The 24,770-nt window shown below is 48.4% G+C and overlaps 1 protein-coding gene across 3 annotated transcripts in view; it reads right to left on the bottom strand.

The window, feature by feature from the left end:
* Window positions 1-6,368: 6,368 nt before the first annotated feature.
* The window catches only part of KIF3C (kinesin family member 3C), a 35,438-nt gene continuing 17,036 nt past the window's right edge, over window positions 6,369-24,770 (bottom strand). Inside the window, exons 2-9 of one of the 3 annotated variants that reach the window (XR_008289628.1) lie at window positions 20,858-20,959; window positions 20,094-20,216; window positions 18,840-18,958; window positions 18,230-18,346; window positions 8,258-8,366; window positions 7,908-8,080; window positions 7,490-7,662; window positions 6,369-7,293 (exon numbers count right to left, since the gene is read on the bottom strand). Coding sequence is in view for 2 of the 3 variants with exons in the window: in XM_027033364.2 (XP_026889165.2) it covers window positions 7,569-7,662; window positions 7,908-8,080; window positions 8,258-8,366; window positions 18,230-18,346; window positions 18,840-18,958; window positions 20,094-20,216; window positions 20,858-20,959 (837 nt within the window). In the remaining variant the exon portion in view is untranslated. The other 2 variants (XM_027033364.2, XM_053201134.1) reach the window with 2 other exon arrangements.

The following is a 24,770-nucleotide window of genomic DNA, read 5'->3' as shown; positions in this document are numbered from 1 at the left end:
TGGGTCATGTTCTCGAGGTCTGTGAGTTCGAGCCCCATGATGGGCTCTGTGCTGACAACTTGGAGCCTGGAGCCTGCTTCGGATCCTGTGTTTCCCTCTCTCTCTGCCCCTGTCCTGCTTGCACTCTGTCTCTGTCTCTCTCTCTCAAAAATAAATAAATATTTAAAAATAAATAAACATAAAAAAAACAAAATCAACACACAACAGAAACAGAAACAGTGTGTCAGACTACGAAATCCTTATGCCTTTTAGGCCCATGTCACCTGCTAACCATTTGTGTGACTTTGGGAAATCACTCTCCTTTTCTGGGTCTACTTTTCCTTATTGTCAAGTGGGAGCTTTGAATGTGAACAAATAATCACTTTGGTTTTCTAGTCCAAAGAATGTAGCACTTGTGACTGAGTACAGGGTCTCCAGGGGCTCCAAGGGGCCCTGGAGTGGCTTAGTGGCTTTGTGCCCTCCCTCTGCCTCTATCATCCTTGAGGGTGGTCCTGGCATCTACACAGGCGATGGCCCCAGTGCTGGTACATGTTGAAGGGCAGGCCCCATGGTGACCAGGACTTGGAATTGCAAATAGCTGAAATGGAGATTTTCACACTTTAGTAAGTGTTCCCTGTAACCACCTGGAGGTGCTCATTTCAAATGGAGATTTCTGGCAAATCCCCCTAATACTGGTTTAAACCTGTAGGGATTTGTCTGCCACCATTATTATACTTTTTTTTTTTTAAGATTTTATTTTTAGGGGTGCCTAGGTGGCTCAGTCAGGCCTTGGACGTCAGCTCAGGTCACGATCTCACAGTTTGTGAGTTCAAACTCCATGTCAGGCTCTGTGCTGACAGCTCGGAGCCTGGAGCCTGCTTCAGATTCTGTGTCTCCCTCTCTCTCTGTCCCTCCCCCGCTCGTGCTCTCTTTCTCTTTCTCAAAAATAAATAAACAATAAAAAAATTATAAAGATTTTATTTTTAAGGAATCTCTACATTCAACATGGGGCTCAAACTTACAACCCCAGGATCAAGAATCACATGTTCCACCGACTAAGCCAGCCAGACGCCCCTGTCTCCTACCATTATAAGCCCAGAAGTGGTGCAGCAGCCCAAACTCCATCAGGACCTTGGTTCTCCACGTCTCCCCACTCCATTGGCCTTTACGTGCTGTGCCTGTTGCCTCAGGGTTACAATATGGCCCCTGCTCCTTGAACAAGCCTGACACATTCTCACCTAGGAAGTCTACATTTGCTTTTCCTCTCCTGGAGTCCACTTCCTTACCACCAGGAATTTGCTCAGAATTAGTAAAGGCTTTCCAACTGCAACTCCTCCTACCCCACCCCAACCAGTACCTGGAACGCCCCATCTCCCTTCTCTGCTTTATTTTTCTCAACCCCACTTATCACTACGTGACATGCAACATGTTTTTCTTTTTTTATATAATTAAAAAAATGTTTATTTATTTTTGAGAGAGAGAGAGAGAGAGAGAGCACTAGCAGGGGAGGGCAGAGAGAGAGAGAGGGAAATGCAGAATCCAAAGCAGGCTCCAGGCTCTGAGCGGTCGGCACAGAGCCCAACACGGGGCTTGAATCCATAAACCATGCGATCATGACCTGAGCTGAAGTCAGAGGCTTAACCAAACGTAAGCACCACTTCTGTTTATTCTATTCACTGTTGTATTCCCAACACTTAGAACCATGCCTGGAATGAATATATGGGCAACAGGTGCTCAATAAAGAGTTTTTCAATGAAGGAATGCACTTCCAGGAGGTACACCTGAGTTCTAGGAAGGACGAAGAAAGGGGAAGAGGTAAAACAGGTGATTTCTATAACCGGAAAGCAAAAAACATTTCCAGAAATTCCTAAGCCACTTCAGTTTACATCTCCTTAGCCAAAACCATGGCCACCTGTTGCTGCAAGAGAGTCTGGGAATATGAGTATTTTTAGTTGGGCACACTGCCCTCCTTGAACAAATTTATTTTGTAAGTAAAATAGAAGGGAAGAGGGGCACCTGGGTGGTTCAGTCTGTTGAGTGTCTCACTTAGGCTCCGGTCACGATCTCATGGACTGAGTTCGAGCCCAGCATTGGGCTCTGTGCTGACAGCTAGGAGCCTAGAGCCTGCTTCAGATTCTGTGGCTTCCTGTCTCTCTCTCTCTCTCTGCCCCTTTCCCACTCGCATTCTCTCTCTATCAAAAATAAATAAACATTAAATTTCTTTTTTTAAATTAGAAGAGTGGATATTGGAAAGGCAACCTATAGTGTCTACCACATTAATGTGTCCTTGACCTAATAGAATCTCTGAGGGTGTTGATTTTGATGCACGTGAGCCTTGGACCATGTTGTAAGAAAAATAAAGAGAATAACAGGATGAACCCAAAACAAATTTTTTTTTTTTTTTTTTTTTTGAGAGCGAGCAAGCATGAATTGCCGAGAAGGGCAGAAGGAGAAAGAGAATCCCAAGCAGGCTCCACACTCAGCATGGAGCCTGACTTGGGGGCTTGATCCTACAACCCTGGGATCATGACCTGAGCTGAAGTTAAGAGTTGGGATACCAGAGCAAAGTTGTTTTTTTTTCTTAATGTTTATTTATTTATTTTTGAGAGAGAGAGCACGAGCTCTAGCGGGTGCAGAGAGAGGGGGACAGAAGAAATGGAGCAGGCTCTGTGCTGACAGCAGAGAGTCTGGTGCGGGGCTCGAACTCACCAACTGAGACCTCAACCAACTGAGCCACCCAGGCACCCCCAGAGCAAAGTTTAAAAACATTTTTTTTAATGTTTATTCATTTTTGAGAGACAGCGCAAGCAGCAGAGGGGCAGAGAGGAGGAGGTGGGGGACACAGAATCCGAAGCGGGCTCCAGGCTCCTAGCTGTCAGCCCAGAGCCCAACGTGGGGCTCGAACCCAGGAACTGTGAGATGTGACCTGACCTGAAGTCGGACGCTTAACTGACTGAGCCACCCAGGTGCCCCCAGAGCAAACTTTCTTAAGGCCTCATGGGTGATGAATGCACTGGTCATGGACCTCTGTTATGTTGGCTGTACAGAGCACACTCCACCACCCCCCTCGAGAAAATCTTTACTTCCACCCCTCCCCCATACACATGGTTACAGTAGCAGAAATTGTGGAGGCCTTGTCCATCTACCACGTTTCCACCCACGTGACCCAAACCACTGAGTTGGCATCACATTCCCACGAATTTGGCACCAGGACTGAGATTCTGAGTCTCTCCGGATGACTGGATTGTGTAACTAGAGAGCGGCTGGCAGACGTATTTTCTACATCACAAACTGGACCAGCTGAGGAAAGAGCATGAACCCCACACAGAAAGAAGTTTGGTGAAATGGAGAGGGTCTTTGTGGTGTTTTGAGCCTCCAGTCCTAAGCTGTACCTGAGGACTCGTTCTGTCCTTGCCCTTGGGGTCTTTATTTCCATGTCTGTGGAAATCAGCACGCTTCTCTGTGTCCTTATTTCACTCAGACCAGCTTAAATGAATCTTTAGTAGCAGCCAAGAGTTCTAACACACACCCCACCCTCTGGAGATCAGGTGCCCAGCTTTGGAGGAGGAAGTGAAACACAGCAGCCTCTTTATCAACAAACGGTTGACAGAAGACCCGGGTCAGGGTCAAGGGAAAATTCCTACCCTCGGCTGTTTTGTAAAGCTCTCGAAAACCACTTACATCAACCACACAAATGACCCCACTACTAACAGGAGAAATGAGTGATTTAAAAATTTTTGTTTAATCTTTATTTATTTTTGAGAGAGAGACAGCGTGCGAGCAGGGAAGGAGCAGAGAGAGAGGGAGACAGAATCGGAAGCAGGCTCCAGGCTCCAAGCTGTCAGCACAGAGCCCGACATGGGGCTCGAACTCACCAACTGTGAGATCATGACCTGAGCCGAAGTCGGACGCTCAACCGACTGAGCCACCCAGGCACCCCAGAAACGAGTGATTTTAAAATAGGACCTCTAAGTTCAGGGTCTGAAGGGTCTGCCCTTCTGTCCCTGGCTTGCACTACTTGTAAAACATACAGGGTGCCTACCAGTTTTCCTGAGGTGTGGATGGGCTAGAGAGGAGGCAGAGAAAGGAAAAAAAAACAGGGGCTTTAGAGTCTGGAAATCCAGCTTCATCACTGACCACATGTCTTTGGCTAAGTTAGTTAATTTTTTCTTTTTCTTTTTTAATATTTATTTATTTTGGGGAGGGGCAGAGAGAGGGGGACAGAGGATTTGAAGCGAAGCGGACTCTGTGCTGACAGGCTGACAGCAGGGAGCCCGATGCAGGGCTCAAACTCACGAACCCCAAGATCATGACCCGAACCCAAGCCAGACGCTCAACCAACTGAGCCACCCAGGTGCCCCAAGTCAGTTAATTTTCTTCAATCTCGTCTGTAACCCAGTGACAATAACTCCCACGTGGGAGGACTAAATGAGTGTGCACGTGTAAAGTACCCAACCCAACACCCGGCAAGTCCCAAAGAGCAGAGCCACTCCAGCCCCGGGGCGCTCAGGGCTGGAGCACGGTGCACAGGCAGGGAGCCCCTCCGGCAGAAGCACCTGTGCCAAACCAGCTGGCTCACTGCTGCGTTTCGTGCACCAGGCCAACCACGGCGCTCCCCTGGGAGTCAGGGGCCTTGTGTTTGTTAGAGGTAACTACTTTTCCTTTCCCGTAAGACCCCCATGCTACGGGGAAGCAATAGTCCGATCTCAGAGGGAGGGAAAGAAGCCCTGAGAAGAGAGCCTATCGGGATGTTCTTCTTTGAAACTCTTTTAATTCAGCGCCCGCCGCCGGCCAGGCATCTCTGTGCGCTTTACACATGTTACTGCCCGCTTTCATTTCTCCTGGCTGATCAATGGAGGAGCAGAGCTGTCAAATGATATTGACAGCTAATCTGGAATCTAGGCCGCGCTGACATCTGCTAATAGCTCAGAATTAACTGGGTGGGGACCGTTCGCCTAGGACACAAACAGTTGCTGCCATGGTTCTGGCACGGACTTCAGACTAGAGCCTGGGACCTGCCCCTTAGCCCCACTGGGCAGACGAGTCCCTTCTAAGCAGCTGGTTCTTCCCCAAGGTGCTGGGAACTGCAGCTGGGCTCCAAATACCCTTGAACCGCTCTTGGAAAAACAAGGAAGAGAGAGAAGGCAGAAAACGAGAGTAAAAGTAGGAACAAAGAAAAGAGAAGGCAGGCAACCAGCTCGGTGACGATACTCATTCCTTTATTATCGACTGTGTTAATTTGAACAGGGCTGGGCTGCAGGTGCATTTCAGCTCAACAGAGAGGCCTCATCTGAAGCCAAGGAGACAGACGGTAATGTTTTTTATATATATTTATATATTACATATGTCCTGTATAGCCATATGTATAGTGACAAGAATGAGCCACTGCGTTAACTGTTGTCCTAAATAAAGACCATAGCAACAGACATGGAAATTTGGTCCCAGTCAAGGCCCTTACTTTGTCAATCAAATGTCTGATACATCAAAAGGGAAGGAGAGAGACAGAGAGACTGAGATCCAACCACCCCGGTGGCCCTGTTCCCAGCATGTCTTACACTGAGTGTTGAGTGTCCCCTGTGGAGGTAAACACACACACACACACACACACACACACACACACACAAACACACACTCGTACACAAAACTGCGGGCAGGAGCTCCTCGTCCGACACACCTAGGGCCCAGCCCTCAGACTGGGGTTGGTGAGACTGGGTATTTTGTGCTATAAGACTGTGAGGGTCAAGTGACCAGACAATGCGAAGTCGATGTGTCCAAGTGATGAATGGGGTGACACGTGCTGTTTCATCTACAAACAAGAAAGAGGTCAGTGGGAGAGGCTACTCAATGTAGGCATGGAGGCCCCCCTGTGCCCAGGCCACCTGGGGCATTTCTACACACAATTCCCATCCCAGACACAGCCAAACCTCTGATCTGAATCCTGAGTCTCAAATAATCTCTTGGGCTCTGATGAAAAATGGCATTTCCTTGAAGGACAGGAGCAAATGGCAATTGAGTTGCCAAACCAGCTAGTCCGGTAATTACAGCAGAAATGACAGCATCATTGGATTAAACCAAACCATAGCTTGGTCCTTACAGCAGAACTTGAACTGTATAAGAAGGGTTCACTTCCTGATGGAAAGAGAAGAACCAGGTAATCAGCCCCCACCCCCCACCACCTTCCCCTCACCCAATTTCAAGCAGCTCGGTCGGTTTCATGCTGTTCTCCCGATGACTAAAATCCTCAAATTCTGGGAACTAGAGACGCCCCCTATTAGGGCATTTTGAGATCTTAAACCACTTGTGTCTTTCATGATTGCCTCTTCACTCCTCCACCAAAATACACACTTAAAAAGTAAATCAATGAAAATTAATCTCTCTCTCTCTCTCTCTTTTTTTTTTTTTTGGTAGAAATTTACTTATTATTTGAGATAACCTGGAGACATCTTGGTATGTCACAAAGGGAGGCGAGGAGTACTTCCCCAGGGACCAATTTATACAATGCCAAAGAAAAAGGATCAGTTTTCAACAAAATAGTGCTCAACAAATGTGATGCAGAAACAGGAGTAATAGGCAAGGTTGATAAATTGTGCCTGGGTCCCTGTCTCCTGTGATAAATGAAGGGGGAAGCAACAGATTCCAATACCTTTGTTTAGCCAGGGGGAGAATGACATTGATTGCTCCCACTATGAACTGGGATCCAGGCAGCTGCGGAGGAAAGTGACCAAAGCAGGAAGGAGCAGCGTCTCAAAAACGGGGTGTTGGCTTGATCACTCGTTGACCCCAGTTACTTCTCAGAGGGAACAGAAACAAAGGGACTCAGAGAAGGGACTTCCTTTGATGACTGTCCATGTTGTCCCATTACTGTTTCATTTCCTGCAGGTCCTGAGCAGGCAGCAACTGGTTGGTTCACAATTCCCATCCAAGGGTTGGGAAGGTGGCCAGGAAGCAGAGTTTGGTAAGCCATGAGTTCTTGCCAAAGCCAAAGAGCATGGCTGTGTCGGTGAGGTCACATAAGTCCTTGAAAAGGAGCCCAAGAGGCCAACAGAGGTTGTCTGAGGTCCAGACGCTTGAGTGCAGGGCTCTTTTCCCTGGGAGCATCGGCCTGACACTGTCAGGACATGTCTTGTCCTTTGTGGACATCTAGCATTTTTCTAGTCCCAGAAAGTGCTTAAGAACTGCTCACCGTCGGCATAGGAGGAGATGGAGATTATGGAGAGAGACAGGTAGAAAAAGTACTCTCTTCTCAGGCACTGGCTACCTTCCCTTCTGGGAGCAGCTGACAGGGAGGAGCTTGAGGTCTGACATGGCGGGGGTCTAAAGTCAGAAGGAAAGGAGGCTATGCAGTGGCCACGGCAGGCTCAGGTGAAGGCATCTCCCCCCACAGCTGAGCTCCACAAATAAATAACATTAATTAAATAAAGGAGGCTAAGATGAGCAGGCAGAGACGTGGTCTGCCAGATGCTCGCCCCCTCACACACACGCACACGCACATGCACACACACGCACGCACACTGAGCGTCAGGTGAGATGATCCAGGCTTGGCTCCCCAGCCCAGGAGGCTCTTGGATGGGCAGCCTGACTGAAGGTTGTCACTCATGGTCTAGCACTGTTGTGGGGTGCAGAGCAGCGGAGGCCAGTGAGGCGTGTGTGGTAGAGGGTGGAGGCCGCTGAGGACTCTGGCACCTGCAGAAGGTAGGGGTGAGGTAGGTGAATGGGGAGGTTGGGGAAGGGCAGGAAACAGAAAAGTGAGGACTTGCCTTTTCCTCATCCTGTTGCTGTAGGAACTCCCCCCCCACCCCAAGGGCTCCAGTTATCACCCTCCCTTAATGCCCTTCAGGTACAACCCAAACCCTCTTCAGCCTCAACCAGCCCACGTGGTTTCCATGCCTCCTAAGTCCACTGCCCACTCTGACCATAGCGGTACTGACCAGGACCTGGACTTCCGAACTTTAGATGTGGAGGGTCTTTCCAGAAAGCTGTCCAACCGCATAAGCCTCTCCATGTGTAGTGCACGGGGGTCTTGTTCTTGGTCATGAGAGAAGTCCATCTCAAAGACAGCTGGAGGGGACACATCCAGCTCCAGAAACATTATGTTTTCAGCCTGTGGTGGGAACATCAGACCAGACGTGAGCAGCGGCCCTGATGATCGGATCCCTCAGGCACTCAGTAAATACTGGGTGTAGCGAAGGTGATGAGGTACATAGAGCACGCCAAGGTTATGAGCATCCCTCCCTTGGACCCTCTCTCCTCCCGCCCCTTCTATTTCCCAGCTTCTTACCCTGTACCTGGGGTGGGACCCCATTGCCATAGCAACCCGAGCATACTGGCTGATAGGCCTCTTGTAGCCCACGGCTGACGTTGGCCGTTTCTTCATTTGGCTGTTATTGCTGTGGGGAAGAGGCTATATTAGAATGGATTTCTTTTGAACATGGGGAAAATGACATCATGAAGAATTAAGTATCATTCAAGTAGGCAGGAAACTCCGCAGACCGTGGTTCACAGGAATTTTCTTCTCATTGTTCTAATACAGCTGGACAACTAAACGCTATCAAAACACAGGAAAGCATAGATTTCTTTACTCTTGTGTTTTTCAGTTCTTTTTTCCCCCCACAGTAAAGAAGGTTTGATTAAGGGCTAGAATGAAGAAAGGAAATCCAGTCTTCTTTCAGCTCTCAGCTTCATATGCTGATTTCACACATTATGCAAAACCGTTGATGATTAGTTGTTCTGGTTTTCATTTTTCTTCTTAGGAGTTTGTACAAAAAAATGATTAAAAAAAATCAGGCTTGAAATGCAAGGGTCCCAAAATAGCCTAAACAATCCTGGAAAAGAACAAAGTTGGAAGACTTACACGTCCCAGTTTTAGAACTTATTACAGGGTGCCTATTACAGGATGGTTCTGTTAAGCATCTGACTTTGGCTCAGGGCATGATCTCCCAGTTCGTGAGTTCAAGTCCCACTTTGGATGAGTTCGAGCCCTGCTTCGGGTAAAACATGAACCCCGCTTTGGGTGAGTCTCACTTCACGCTCTCTCCCTATTCCCTCTGCCCCTCCTGGGATTCTCTTTCTCTGTCCCTTGCTCATTTGCACCTTCTCTCTCTCTCTCTCAAAAAAAAAAAAAAAAAAAAAAAAGAACTTATTACAAAGCTACAGTAATCAAGGCTGTGTGGTACTAGCATAAGGACAGACATATAGACCAATGGAAAAGAATTGAGAATCTAGAGACAAATCCTTATATTTGCAATCAATTGATTTTCTATAAGGGTACCAACTGAACCACCCACACACCCCCAAGTTTTTGTTTTTTAATGTTTACTTATCTTTGAGAGAGCAAGAGGGAAAGAGCTAGAGCTCAAGGGGGGGTGGGGCAGAGAGAGAGGGAGACACAGAATCCGAAGCAGGCTCCAGGCTCTGAGCTGTCAGCACTGAGCCGCAGGATTATGACCTGAGCTGAAGTCTGATGCTTAACCGACTGATGCTTAACCACCCAGGCGCCCCTGTTTTGTTTTTAAAGAAACGTGTTTGCATGCTTAGAAAAAAGTCTGGGTATTCAACAAAATGCTACTAGTTACTATCTTGGGATGGTGTCATCATAGATGACTTTTATTATCTTTATGCCTTTCTGAAAAATCTGAACTTTACAATGAAAATGTATAACTTTATATCTAAATATCTCAGACATTCAGAAAAGTGTAGAAAATAATATATATGTATGCTTACCATCCAACTTTGTCAAATCATTTAACATTTTGTTATACTTAAACTAAATCTTTTTTTTAAGAAATAAAATGTAGGGGCACCCGGTGGTTCAGTCAGTTAAGCATCCAACTCTTGATTTCAGCTCAGGTCATGATCTCCAGATTTGTGAGATCAAGCCCCATGTCAGTGCAGAGTCTGCTTGGGATTCTCTCTCTCTCAAAATAAATAAGCTTAAAAAAGGCAAGAAAATGTAGACAGTTTTTAAGACTCCTATTTCTCTCTCCCTTGAGTTAGTTACTCTCTTGAATTCGGTGCTCACTAATGCCATTCCTGTTTTTATTGTTATTTTTATATATGGCTATTCATAAACAATTAAATGGGTATTTGTATGCCTATTTCTAAAATTTGAACTGTGTGGTGAACATACCACATTTTTGTGTGCTCAACTTTTTAAGATTTATCCATGCACCTCTAGATTAGATTATTAAAGTTTACTTATTCGACTATTTTAAGGTTGCAATATGTCATCATATGTGTGTGTGTGTGTGTGTTTGTGTATAAAATACATATTCTTTTGATGGACATCTAGGTTGATTTTTTTCTTTTTATCTACTATACACAGTGCCGTTGTGAACATTTCTGTACAGGTATCTTCGAGTACATATTCAGAAACTTCCCTGGGGTATACCAAGGAATGGAATGGTTCCGTTGTAGGGTATGTGCATTTTCAACTTTACTAGATATTGTCGTATTGCTTTCCAAAGTGGTTATACATGAAAGCTTCCATTGCTCTATATCCTAGCCAAATCACAGCATGTCAGGCTTCTTACTTTCAGCAGTTTGATGAGTGTGGTGTATTACTTTTATTATTCAAAACAAAGAAACGAAGATAGGAAAGAAATCAAGAAAAGTATTTCCATTAAAATAAAATAACACAGATTTTGGAGTAAGACATATCTGAGTTTGAATGTTGGCTCTGCCCCTTAAAGCTGCGTTACCTTGGGAAGTAGCTTAATACCTCTGAGGCTCAGCTATCTCGTTTTTTCTTTAAAATTTTTTAATGTTTATTTATTTTTGAGAGAGAGAGAGAGAGAGAGAGAGAGAGAGAGAGAGAGAGAGTGGGGGAGGGGCAGAAAGAGAGGGAGACACAGAGTCTGAAGCAGGCTCCAGGCTCTGAGCTGGTAGCACAGAGCCCGATGCGGGGCTCAAACTCTCGAACTGTGGTATCGGACCTGAGCCAAAGTCGGACGCTTAAACCAACTGAGCCACCAGGCGCCCCGGCTCAGCTAGCTCTTGCCTGTCCCCCAGAACTGCTGAGATTAAGCGCGATAAGGATTTAGCATAGCTCACAGCAAGGGCTCAACTCATGGCAGCTGTGATGATGATTTATTCTCAATTCTACTTGCTAATTTCAAGCAGGGGTACAAACGAGCCATGAAAAAAAAGCCAAAAGGCAGACAGAAGACAGAGGAGGAGAAGAAACAGGCTGAGTAATTCACAGATAGGACATCCTGTCCTTGGAGCTGACAGCACCAGGCCCGCCCTTCTGCGGCAGAGGGTGAGGGGATATGGCATTCCTCTGGTTCATTTTAGCAAGCCTATAAGGGAGTGCGGGACCCCACTTTAAGGAGGAAAACAGGGAAGCATGAAAGCACAGAAGCCCCAGCTCGCTCAGCGGCTGCATAACCCTGGGGAGCAGGGAGGCTGTGCCCGTGCGCGTGGGCAGCCGAGCCCACAACTCAAGGGGAGGGGGGGAAATTAGTAACATAACCACTTAGCGTTTATAAGGTGCATCTGCACATCCCATTTGAACTCTGCAGTCATCTCCCGAGGTGTAGACAGGGCAGACAAGGAGCCTGAGGCTCAGACAAGCAAAATGCCTTTTGTGCCTAAGGTCAAACAATTAGGAAGAGACTCCGAACTGGACCTTGCCAAACTCTCTTTTTAGGATGCTGTACTGTTTCTAGGAGAACACCCGGAGCAGGCTGGGGCAGAGTGCGCCCTGAAGGCTGCAGGCTCTGGGAATGGGACAGGGGGACAGGGCCGGGCGAGCGGAGCAGTGCATCGTGTGAGCTGGCAGCCTGACCCAATAAAGATGCCAGCGCTATTCTGGGTGACATGCGGGAAGAGGGGGCTGGGGGAGGGGAGTCTGTAATTGGGACACCAAACTTCCCATCTACGCCCTCTTCTGCCCCAGGCCTACTTTCCATGATTGATCCCTCTCTAGTAAGCAGGTTGTGGCTGACAGCCCAGAGCGGGAGGCCTGACTCTGTATGTATCCGCCCCTCCTGACAGAGACCCACAATCTATGCCGGACAGATCCTAAGAGTTCTCATATGACCCTCCCTCTCAATGGCTGCCATCACAGTATTTTCCCCTTAATATTAAAATCTCATCGCTCAGCTCTGTCTTAGGGACTGACCCCAATCTCCCTATCAGCTGTCTCAGCGCGCACACACACACACACACACACACCTTTTCCTGTTCTGTTCTGAAAACTGGCATCCAACATCATAGGGTGAGTTTTCCTTCTGGGTCTTTCCCAATCACCTGCCACAGCAAACCCGACTTGTCTCCGCAATCTGGTCCCTCTGTCCCCACAGGCCAGCTCTCCACTCTGCCTAGCCTGCCTGGGGAGGCCGGAACTTCTCCCTGTTTCAGATTCAACTCCGATGTCACAGACCTGTGAATAAATCTAGGGACTCAACCCAGAGCCGAGAATGTTCTTACTGAGGTAAACTTTGCCTCTGTAATGAAACCTGTTTAACTATCCGGATTCTATTTAGAGCAAGGAATGCTCTCTCTCTAAACTTGGAGAGCGCCCGAATATAAAATCAAATTCTAAAACAAAAACAGCAAGGGGCACGTGGGTAGCTCAGTCAGTTGAGCGTCTGACTTTGGCTCAGGTCATGATCTCGCTGTCCGTGAGTTCAAGCCCTGAGTCCGGCTCTGTGCTGACAGCTCCCAGCCCGGAGCCTGCTTCAGATTCTGTATCTCCCTCGCTCTCTGTCCTTCCCCCACTCACGCTCTGTCTCTCAAAAGTAAATAAATGTTAAAAAAAAAAATTTTTAAACAAAAACAGCAAACCAAACTGCCCTCCTGTGGCCCTTCTAAGGGATGAAGGCAAACTGGCTTTTCTGGAGTCCCTGTAATTATAATATTGGCTTATTGATATATGATTATTGATTACATATTTATTGATCATCTCCTCTGGGGCTTGGAGCCCCTCCCCCCATATTACCTCATTTCAACCTCAATAATCCTGCAGGGCAATTTACTATCTTGACTTTACAGGTGAAGAAATTTGAGTTCAGAGAGGTTAAAAAAACCTTTTCCAGGCCACAAGTGGCAGAGCAGGGGCTAGAATTCAGAATGTTCTAAACCCAAAATCTAGTCTCTTTCTGCTGCACCATGGCGCCTTTGAAAAGACTCTCTGGTGGGGCACCTGGGTGGCTCAGTCGGTTGACCGTCCGACTTCGGCTCAGGTCATGATCTCACAGTTTGTGGGTTCGAGCCCCGCATCAGGCTCTGTGCTGACCACTTGCTCAGAGCCTAGAGCCTGCTTCAGATTCTGTGTCTCCTTCTCTCCCTGCCCCTTCCCGGCTCACTCTTTGTCTCACTCTGTTTCTCAAAAATGAATAAATGCTAAAAAAAAAGAAATGAAAAGACTCTCTGGTGGCTGGGGTCTCAAAGGCCCAGAACTAAAGTTACAAATAGAATTGTGTGACTATAAACCAATGGTTCTAGACATTGTCAAATACAGACCCTTAGAGGACAATTTTGTATCCATACAATTAAAAATAAACTCCATTATGAGAAACTAAAAATAAAAGGTCACACATGTAGAACAGTTCCTGCTGGAGCTGGTTGCAAAAATGGGTTTTCAAAGTAACTTTCATAAACATTGTGATAGTGGAAGGCACCTCACCTGTGTAGCAGCTAGTGGTGGCACAGAGATGGTGAAGAAAAAAGAAAAAGGGGGAGTTTTCCCAAAAGAACTTGATATGGGCGCGTTTCAAGAGTTGCCTGGAGTAACACCTTTTAAAGGCACTGGGAAGGGCATGTAGGGGCAAATGCTTGTAGCTGGAGGAGGAGGAGGAAAACCATTTTTCCAACCAAAGCCTTCTTTTCTCTTTAAAAAAAAATTTTTTTTTTAAATGTTTATTTATTTTTGAGAGAGAGAGACAGAGAGACAGAGCACGAGCAGGGGAGGAGCAGAGAGACAGGGAGACCCAGAATCCGAAACAGGCTCCAGGCTCTGAGCTGTCAGCACAGAGCCTGACGCGGGGTTCAAACTCACAAACCGTGAGATCATGACCTGAGCCGAAGCTGGACGCTCGACGCTCAACCGACTGAGCCACCCAGGCACCCCTTTTTTTTTCTTTTTTTTTTTAAAGTTTTATTTAAGTAATCTCTATACTCAACGTGGGGCTAGAACTCAAGAGTCGCATGCTCTTCTGACTGAGCCAACCAGGCACCCCGCCCCAACAAAAGTTTTCTAAAGGGACAACATGACTTCAGGTAATTTCTTTCCAACAACGCTTTTTTTTTTTTTTTTTTTTTGCTCTTCCTGTGAGTGGCCTTCAGTGTTTTTCATCCCTAGAGTACCAAAATAAAGCAAAATATTCCACATGTGAATTGAGCAAAAGGAACAACGCCCTGATTAAATAGGCTTTGGGAAAAGAGTTTTTCAGCCCTGCTGAAATGACGTTGCAAATAGTGAGACCCGGTGCCCCCCTTCCTCCCAGGGAGGCAGCTTCTTCTGCTCCCCACCCTCAGTTTTGCACTGCGAAATGAGGGGTTTGGGGCAGTGTGAGGTCCCGATGAGCAACGCTTGCACCATGATGCTACCCTGTGGCTCTCTGTGCTGAGTCAGAATCGCAACTAGGATTCCAGTTATGAGGGAATTGTTTTTGCTTTATTTTAAAGCACCAACTGCTGCTAAAAAAAAAAAAAAAAAAAAAAAAAAGTAACTAAAAAAATTGTTTCATATAAACACATCCTTGATCTATTTTTTACTTTTGTAATTTCTGTGATTTTTAAAAAAGTTTTGAGGTAAACGCACAGCAAAATGGTTAGCAAATAACATTTTAAAAAGGAAAAAATTTTTTAGTAATTCAGAATTGCATATAGTTGATCACTTGGCATTTACTTATTTACTTTTAATTTTTATTAATTTTGAGAGAGAGAGAGAGAGAGAGAGAGAGAGAGAGAGAGCTGTCAGCACAGAGCCTGATACAGGGTTTTAACTCATGAAACACGAACTCATGAAATGCAAGATCACGACCTGAGCCCAAGTCAGACACTTAATCGACTGAGCCACCTAGGCTCCCCACTGGTATTTATTAACAATTTCTTTTTTTTTTTTTTTTTTTGAAGTAGGCTCAATGCCCAGCGTGGAACTCAATGCAGGGCTTGAACTCAGGACCCTAAGATCAGGAGCCGGATGCTTAACTGACTGAACCACCCCAGTTCCCCTAATAAAATTTTTTGAAGTAATTTATTTATTGGAGTTTTTTCTTAGAGAAATCTATAATTGTTTATTTATTCTTTTAAGTTTATTTATTTTGCAAGAGAGAGAGAACAAGCAGGGGGAGGGGCAGAGAGAGTGGGAGAGAGAGAGAGACAGAATCCTAAGCAGACTGCACTGACAGTATGGAGCCTGATGCCGGGCTTGAATTCACGAACCATGAGATCATGACCTGAACCAAAATCAAGAGTCAGATGCTTAACCAACTGAGCCACCCAGGTGCCAAATCTATAATTGTTTATATCCTTTGTATTTTAAGTACAGTAGAGATTATTAAGATGTCATTATTGCCTTAATACCTTTTATCCTTACCCAGATATATTTTAGTATTTTTATATAAAATACATACTTTGTATGTATTCTGAGCAGGTTATACACATTCTGTATAAAATAACATGGTTAAGGTGTGAACATACTTAACCATTATTTTGAAAAAGCTTGTGAATGTATTTCTTTTTTTTTAATGTTTATTTATTTTTGAGACAGAGACAGAGCACAAGTGGGGGAGGGGCAGAGAGAGAGGGAGACACAGAATCCGAAGCAGGTTCCAGGCTATGAGCTGTCAGCACAAAGCCCAACACGGGGCTCGAACCCACAAACTGTGAGATCATGACCTGAGTTGAAGTCAGACGCTTACCGACCGAGCCACCTTTCTTTTTAATAGTTATTACTAGCATCTATTTTTAAAAAGTATTTAAAGAAAAAAAAAGTATTTAAAGCACTTAAAAAATTTTTTTTAAAATTTATTTTGAGAGAGAGAGAGTGCAAGTGGGGAGGAGCAGAGAGAGAGGGAAAGAGAGAATCCCAAGCAGGCTCTATGCTCTCAGTGTAGAACCCAATGTGGGGCTTGAACTCGTGAACTGTGAGATCATGACCTGAGCTGAAGTCAAGAGCTGAAGGCTTAACCAACTAAGCCACCCCAGTGCCCCTTAAGATAGCTTTTTTAATTAAAAAAAAAATCTATGAATGATTTTTCAGTGTATACAAACTATTCTGAGAAATGAATAAACTCCTCTGAAGCATGAAACTACAAAAGTCCAATCAAGATCCTTTCTCAGGTCGAGATTAAAGGAGACCAACGAGGCACTGCCTTTAAATGCCATGTCCCAGCTCAGGTAGGGAGGCAGAAAATTGCCCTCAAGGACACTATTGGGATAAGTGGCTAAGACTGAATATTGCCTACATAATAGTATTGTGCCAGTATAAGATTTCCTGGATTTGATCACTGTATTGTGGTTATGTAAGAATGTGCTCATTCTTAGAGAATACAGCTAAGGGGTCAAGATGTCTGCAACTTAATCTCAAATGGTTAGGGGATGGGGAATAAAGCAAGAGGTGGCAAAATATTAACATTTGGTAATTTTGATGAAAGATATTAAGGGAATTCTTTGCACCGTTCTTGCAATGCTTATTTTTCAAAATACAAAGGTAATAAACACATGACTTCTCAGAGCCTCTCATCCCATCTCTCTTTAATGTAAAGAAATTCCCCCACCTGTAAACTTTCAATTCAGGAACCTGTCCAAGCACAAAATCAGTCACCCTACAGACCAGAAGCCTCACCAGCATCTGCCTCCAGCAGAGGGCACTGGAGTCGTGGCTTTCAAGTGGGGCTTCCTTGCAGAATCACCTGGAAGCTTCGAAAAAAATTTTAAGTCCTTGGGATCCACCCAAGACAGACTATTTATCTATCTATCACCCAAGACCTTTTAAATCAGACTCTCTGGAACCCAAATCACAGGTGAGAACCTCTGTGCTAGATGATGTACTACTATGGGTCCCTACCTAGAGTGGAAAGGTGCATTTTGAGTCCAAAGTGACACCACTGAAAAGTCCTCTACCCATAAGGGGCACCTGGGTGGCTCAGTCAGTTAAGCAACAGCTTCGGCTTAGGTCACAATCTCATGGTTCAAGAGTTCAGGCTCCGTGTCAGGCTCTAGGCTGACAGTGTGGGGCCTGCTGGGGATTCTCTCTCTCCCTCTCTCTCTCTGCTCCTCCTCCTTCTCTCTCTCTCTCTCTCAAAATAAGTAAATAAACTTTAAAAAAAAAAAGTAGTAAAAAAAAAAAAAAGACCTCTACTCATGAACTTGCCTCTTACAAAGTTGCACAGTGTCAGCCTGGGTAGGATCGACCTTTTAGAAAGTAGACAGATTAAGTGGGCATCAGATGCCCCAGTGAGAAGCCACAGACCTCTATGGCTAGCTTCCCACTGAGCTTTGGGGAGAATGCTGCCCTATCTTGGCATTAATGTTCCTAAGATAAAGAGAGCAAAGAACCTCCAGGGAAGTGTTTTGGTATCCAGCCTCCTAAACACCACTGTCTACAGATTTTCAATCAAGGGACAGTGGTCCAGGTGAGTGAGGCAGTCCCTCTGCCGGGTTTGAAGATCATCTTCACGGCCACCAGCAGAGGGAGCCACACACACACACACACACACACACACACACACACACACACACACACACACAGCCAGGGGACGCAAACTGTACCTAAGAGCTGGGCTACAAGGAAACAGGTGGAAATGCTGAATCACCACGCTGAGCTGAGTGAAACTATAAAGATTGGATCACGCCTCTATCATTTCCTGATCTGATTACTTCTCTGTATTCAGAAAATACAGACTGGACTGTGAGCTCTGTGTCGGATTTACCTTCTGTCTGGAGAGTCTAAAATACAGTAAGGCAAATATTAACTATCGTCGCTGTTTTTGGCACCCGAAAAACGAATATTCACCAAACTGACAGAATGCTATCATTCACTGGGAGTGCCAAAAGGCTGAGACGCTCTTCCTCTCCGTAGGTCCCTCATGGGGCACCCAAGGAAAACACTTTGTTTTTGGCAAAACACCCTTCCTTCGTGAAGACCTCTGTGTTAGGTCTCGAGAAATCCATGCTCCATCGGAACTTTCCCCACCCTTCTCCAAAGGCACAGAAGCCTCTGTCTCCCGCAGGCTCCTGGCCACCCCCAACCTGGGGTGGGCCGGCAAGTGCCTAGGCCCAGACCAGGGGGAGAGAGACTCACACTCCAGCTGGCACGAGCGGCTGGAACTTCCACTGCTCCTCCTCGCAGTCCAGGAAAAGCCGATTCATGATCTTGTTCTTCTCCTCAGGGGGGATGAAGTTCTCGATGATTAGGTACCTGGGAGCAGGAATGAGGTAGAGATGGGGAACTGGGGGGGGTGGTAAGAGACCACACAGCGCATGTGAAGGTTGAAGGATTAGAAGCAAGAAGCAAAGAGGCAGAGGGAACAGAGGAGAAAGCAGAGAATTGGAGGAAGAGGGTCCCTACAGAAGTCACAGAGCTTGAAATCACTGCTTCCAATGCAAGGACTGTAAGCTCAGGGCCTGAGGGGTGACCCGTGGCCAGCACCCAGCATGCACTTTGGGGGACTGATCGTATACAGGCAGAGCAGAGGAAAGAGAAGGAAACAAGGAGAGGAGGTTGATAAGCAACTCTAGAACTTAGACCTCGTCCCCATCCCTCGACACATTCTCTTCCTAAGGGACGTGGACTCCTGGGTGAGCAGACGGCTGGAATGAGGCCTTCAGGAAGGAATTAAGCCCATCAGGGAGAGGCCAGGGAGTGAGGCACGGCCGTGAGGACCAGGACCGGGAAGGGGAGGGGGCCCTACTTGAGCTTGAGCTCCCGGGTCTGCTCATTCTGCGCCTCCTCCAGGTCCTGCCGCACGCGGATGTATTCATCATGCTGGTCCTGGATCTCTGCCTTCACCGCCTGCAGCTTGGCGTAGAGCTGCGTGGAGACAGGCGCAGCTCAGAGGCTGTGCAGTGTGGCAGCGAGGCCCCTGTGACCCAGCCTGGGCCCCACCGACGCAGGCTCAGGGTCTACCAGCTGAGTTCGGGGTGAGGTCCAAGTCTGAATCTCCCTCTTGCCCCGTCACAAATCAGGGCAAGTTATTCAAAGGGCTGTCCTGTCCCTCCCAACACTAGGGCCCATTACCTGCTCCCTCTCAGCTGCTGGCAGCATTGTGGAATGTTCAAACTGAAAGGGACCCGCGAGACCTTTTAATCCAACACCCTCTTTTTTATAGAAGAGGTAACTCAGGCACAGAGACGCTCAAGGTGACACAACTAGTTAAGAGAAGAGTCAGAATCGGGACCCAAGTACACAACAGCTGGTGTAGGGTCCAGGGAGGGGAAGGGGGCCTAAGCCAGTTTGCAAGGTGACCCATCCCACTCCTGCCTCTCCAGGGGCTCTCACGAACGGGGGTGTGGAGGGCAGCACAGAGCCTGCTGTCCCACTCCTAACCCACCAAGAGCCAGGTATGTCCCTGGAAACTGCCACTGTGGCTGGGCAGCCTGGCCGGCACTGGGGCAGCCACGTTGACAACCCTCAGGGTTCTCCAGGCTCTTCCCAGAATCTGGGCCGGAGTTTGCTGTCCCTATACATGCCCTTCCCTGGCCAAGGACTTGGCAGAGTCCCGGAGAGCAGTTTCAGCCCTTCCCGTGTCCACAGGCGCCTCTGGCTCCCTTTCTGAGCTCCCCCAGGCTGTATCTCCTCAGGTCTCCTCGACACTCCGGGCCCTGTCCCAGGCCTGGCTACCCAAATTGTGACTCACTGATGACACTGTACAGGGGAAAGTTACCCACCGCCGTGAGGATGGCAACTGGAGACTGGAAGTGAAGGCCTTCCGAGCCTCTCAAGCCCCGCCTGGCCCAGGAGCAAAGGCTCTGTTCCACTCCAGCCCCAGACCCCTGCCTTCCCCACCCCTCACCCCGGCAGCCCCGGCAAAGTAACTCGGGGCTTCAGCAGTTCAAGCCAAATGGGGAAGGGGCCCTACGACACATACCCCTCGGGAGGGTGACCATCTTGGGGAGAGGCTGCCGGGCCCTCACACACTTTGACCCCTTCGCCTGTGGCATCTCACCTTCTTGAGTTTCTTGGTTTTGACCTCCACCTCCTGCTGCAGGGACGTGTAGGTGCCCCGGAGCTCCATGGTCTCTTCATCTCGGAGCATCATCTCCTGCTGCATTTCCCGTTCACGGCGTTTCTAGGCCAAGGCAGGGAACAGGGGCTCAGTGGGGCAGCGTGTACCGGGGAGGGCCAAGGGAGTTCAGGGGACAGGTGCATCCTGCCTCGCATGGGGTCTGGCTGCATGGTGACCACAGATGCCAGGGGGGAGAAGACAGTGTCCCATGGCCCGTGGCCCCTGCTTCTACCCCAACCTCAGTGGAGCCTCTCTGAACCTTCTTCTTGGCTCATATAGCTGGCACATTCTAGGGGTGTCCAGCAGCTATAGATTCCCATCATACTGGCTTCCCAGCTTCCTCACCCTCTCCCCTTGCGGTGTCACCGATGACCGGAAGGACCAACAAATTGTGGTTCTTGAAGACTTCAGATGTGGTCATACAGATGGAAAAGAACGTTCGCCCTTGTGGCAGGAATTAACACCAGATGCCCGTAGAGGCTGATGTCACGAAGAACTGCCACTTCCTCAGCCGTCGGCGGGCAGTGCCCCGGACACAGGCAGGCTCCTGGGCTGGTGGACCCATGGGATCCAGGGCATCGGGTCTTACGTTCTTAGCACTGTATTCCAGGGATCTTGAGTCCATGGTGGCTCACTGCCCCATGCCCTCCAGACAAGACCTCAAGGCCATGCACCCTCATGAGACCTGAAGCCCCCAGCCCTACCTGCTCCGCAATCTCCTGCCTCTTCAGCTCCAACATCTTCTGCTGCTCATTGGTGTGATCCATAATGTTCCTGCCCCCGATGAGGAGCTTGCTCTCCATGGCCTGGGGACACAGAGGGATTAGGTGAGGGGCTTTTCAAATGGCCACGGCATCACCAGCTTGAGAGGTTTGGCTTCCCTGCTCCGCGGTCCTTCCGGGGGTGGACAAAAGGGCCTGTGGTCCTCACTGAGAACAAAGTTTCCCCTCCAGCCTCCTGGGCTCCAGCCCAAGGCTCCCATTGTCAAGAAGACGGTCAGGTGAGGCAAAGAGAGGGCATCTCTCGGGGAATATAGACACCTGATCTGTTTGCTTTGGATACAGATGGAAGGTTTGTTCACCATGCCTAGGAGGAGCGTGCAGAAGGCATCCTAATCCTGGCTTTTGGCTGGAGCCGGTGTTCAAGAGTGGGGAGCAGAGGCTCCAGTCAACAGGCAGCCCAGCTCTTTAGCTAACTGGCTCCTGACTCAGGAAGAGGGCTCTCAACACAGGTGTAATCTTCAGCTGACACGGAAAGCAAAAGAAAAGGAAGACTCTGCAGCACTAAGGGGCAATATGAGGTTCCAGAAGCGGCATGAGTCCTGGAGAGCTCCAGAAAGACTCGGGTTCTGCCCACTAAATGCAAGGCCCTGGCCAAGTTACCCCCTTCGGCTCTCACATCCGTAACACGGGAACTGCTCTGTTCCAGGGAGGCCGACAAATATTTGCTGGGTACTACGTGCGAGGGGCTGAACTAAGCCCCTAACAAACACCATCTCTGATCTCCATCCTCACCCTAAGAGAAAGGTGCTATTGCTTTCCCCACTGAACAAATGAAGAAACGGAGAGTAATCAGCCTGAGGTCATGCAGCTAGTTAACAAAGAGGGAAGATTTGAACCCGCCACCCTCAGTCCGTGAGCCCCTGTGCTGGGTGAAAAGTCCGTGAGCCCCTGTGCTGGGTGAAAGCCCCTAGCCCGGTGCTAGGCACACGCCTGCCAGGGGTGCTGGTTGACTCTGAAGCTTAACTGGTCATGGATTTGTATAAACTGGGTAACCTGTGACTACATAAAATGCACTTTCATTCTTGCTAATCAGAGGGTGCTGCCCCAGGGCACTCCAGCTGTCCTCTGATTTCATCCCAGGCTTCCCGGAAGGTTGAAATCACCTTGAGCCACCAGAAGATATTGGCTGCCTCCCCACTGGAAATTTTCCCAGTGGAACCGGCTGACCTGCTTGAGGGCTCTCAAAGCAGACGGTGCTGTCACAATGTGGGAGAAAGGAAGACCCTTTGCCACCTGTGAGAGCCCCATCACCGTGGACAAAGCGGGACAGGGGTTAAGGGTTGCTTTTGGGGGTCAGAGGTTGAGCTGTGTGAGGATGCCATTGGGCGCTGAGCAAAACCGGGCCAGTCAGAGCGGCCCCACACAGCCTCCGAAGCCAAGGGCAGGGCTGCCGCAGAGCAAGGGGCCCCGGATAGCTGCCTGTCCTCAAGGCCACACCACCGCCACCTGCTGGGCTGCTGCCCCTCCCCTCCAGGCCTTGCTGTGAGTTACTATCTCACCACCCAGCACCCCCCCACCCCCGCCCCGCCCCCCACCACAGGCACAAACTCAGCCTAGATTCTTCCTTCTCACTCCTTTCAGTGAGTGACTCCTTAAATCTTGTGCCCCAGGCACCTTAGCTTCCTCCCCCCAGGCCCTGCCCTGAGTGCAACCCCCCACCTCCCCTACACCAAGCCAGTCACCAGACCCCTTCAAGTCTGCCTTGTTAGGGCTCGCGCCATTCCCACCTTTTCATCCTCACGACCGACACCTGCTGACTTCACTGCGGTCTCCATGACTCACCTGGGTTTTTGCCATGGACTCCCTGCTGCCTCAGTTTCCCCTTCCATCCACCCCCCGCATGACACCCAGGGGCAGTCACCAAAAACACAAGTCTGAGCCTGCCCCTCCTCTGCTGCGAAGTATTTAACAGGCCTCCATTCCTCGCAGGATAAAACCCAAGGTCGGCAGCAGCTCCCTGCCCCGCGGGCTGGCCCAGCCCCCCAGCCTCCCTGGCTGCCTACTCCCCAGGTGTGCTCTGTGCTCCAGTTCCACCCAAAGAATCTCAGCTCCTGCAGGGAACTAAGTCAAAGAAAGACAAATATCATATGATTTCACTCAGATGTGGCATTTAAGATACAAAACCGATGACCATAAGGGAAGGGAAGCAAAAATAATATAAAAACAGAGAGGGAGACAAACCACAAGAGGCTCTTAAATACAGAGAACAAACTGAGGGCTGCCGGGGCATGTTGGGTGGGGGGAAGGGCCGAAGGGGTGAGGGGCATCGAGGAGGACACCGGTTAGGACGAGCACTGGGTGTTATAAGTAAGCGATGAATCACTAAATTTATTCCTGAAAAAAAAAAGAATAAATTTATTTTTGATTAAAAAAAAAAAAAAGGAAGAATTCCAGCTCCTGGAATGTGCTGTGCCTTTCCACGACACCGGGCTCCTCTTCCCACTCCACGTCCACCTGGAAAATCGCTCCTTATCCTGCAAGACCCACCTTGACATGTTTTCTCTGATTCCCTCAAATCTGCACATTTCTTCCTTTGGGCCTAACTAGGACACGTCCCTACCATTTTCCCATTACTGCTGATATCCTGTCTCCCCTGTGAGCTCTTTCAGGGTGGGAATCGTGTCTTAGTGCTCGGCACATAGTAAGTGCTCAATAAATGTGTGCTGAACTGAAAGGAATCCCTGAGGTGGTCCCAGAGAGGGGTTCTAGGTCCTTTTCCTGGGCCCACTCATCCAGAATAGAACCGGCCCTTTCTGGCAGCTTCTCCTCCTTCAACTGACTGGCCCACGCTCACTGGCGCAGGGTGAAAGGGCAGAACAGTGGGGTCTGAGCATCTGGGAAGCCTGGCAGGAGGGATGGGACGGGTTTGAAGAGGCAGGAAGGAGACAAGGCAGCAGTTCTGTCATATGCGGAGGAAACCCCCTCCTGCTGGGGCCATGGATAACTGATCCCTCCAAATACGGGGTAATGAGATGTTGGGGGACTTGGTGTCTGGCCTGGCTTCCCGTTCTGGAACACTCCAGCCCTGAGTCCTTGCACTTCCCGTGGTACTCTACGTGACTCTAGTGTTCTTCACTCTTTGCCACCTCATAAAGACACGACTTCTCAAACTTGGTTGCTATATTAGAGTCACCGGGGAGCCTTTCAAATTCCCACTGCGGGGCCACATCGCATTATAATCTTGGGCCGTGAGAACTCCCAAGCCAGGTGCTCCGTGGAAGAGTCTGGTAAGGAAGGCGCGGGGCAACTGCTGATGCCCCGGTTTTCCTGATGGAGTTAAGGACGGGGACCCGGGTTGAGAGAGAGAGAACAGGACGGGGAACCAGGAGGAAGAAAACCATTATTTTCTTTGCTGGTCAGCTGTTCCATATTTACTTCTCCTACTAAACCTTTAAGAATTGGGTCTTAAACTTTGATGTCTATTAGAGTCACCTGGGGAGGTTTTATTAGGCCCAGGCTACACCCCACTGTCAATCAAATTGGAAAGGGGCAGGAGAGCCAGTGATGAGGTCTGGGCATTGGTGTTTTTTCAACGTTCATATTTAAGAATCACTGCTTTTTTTTTTTAATTAATTAATTATTATTTTTTTAATGTTTATCCTTGAGAGAAAGAGACAGAGCACAAGTGGGGGAGGGGCAGAGAGAGAGAGGGAGACACAGAATCCGAAGCAGGCTCCAGGCTCTGAGCTGTCAGCACAGAGCCCGATGCGGGACTAGAACCCATGAAATGCGAGATCATTACCTGAGCCGAAGTTGGATGCTTAACCGACTGAGCCACCCAGGGGCCCCTAAATTTATTCTGAGAGAGAGAGAGAGCACAAGCAGGGGAGGGACA

This window comes from Acinonyx jubatus, chromosome A3, assembly GCF_027475565.1.
Source record: "Acinonyx jubatus isolate Ajub_Pintada_27869175 chromosome A3, VMU_Ajub_asm_v1.0, whole genome shotgun sequence".
Taxonomy (NCBI): domain Eukaryota; kingdom Metazoa; phylum Chordata; class Mammalia; order Carnivora; family Felidae; genus Acinonyx; species Acinonyx jubatus.
Note: the sequence above shows the minus strand (reverse complement) of the source record. Positions and strands in the feature narration are given on the sequence as shown.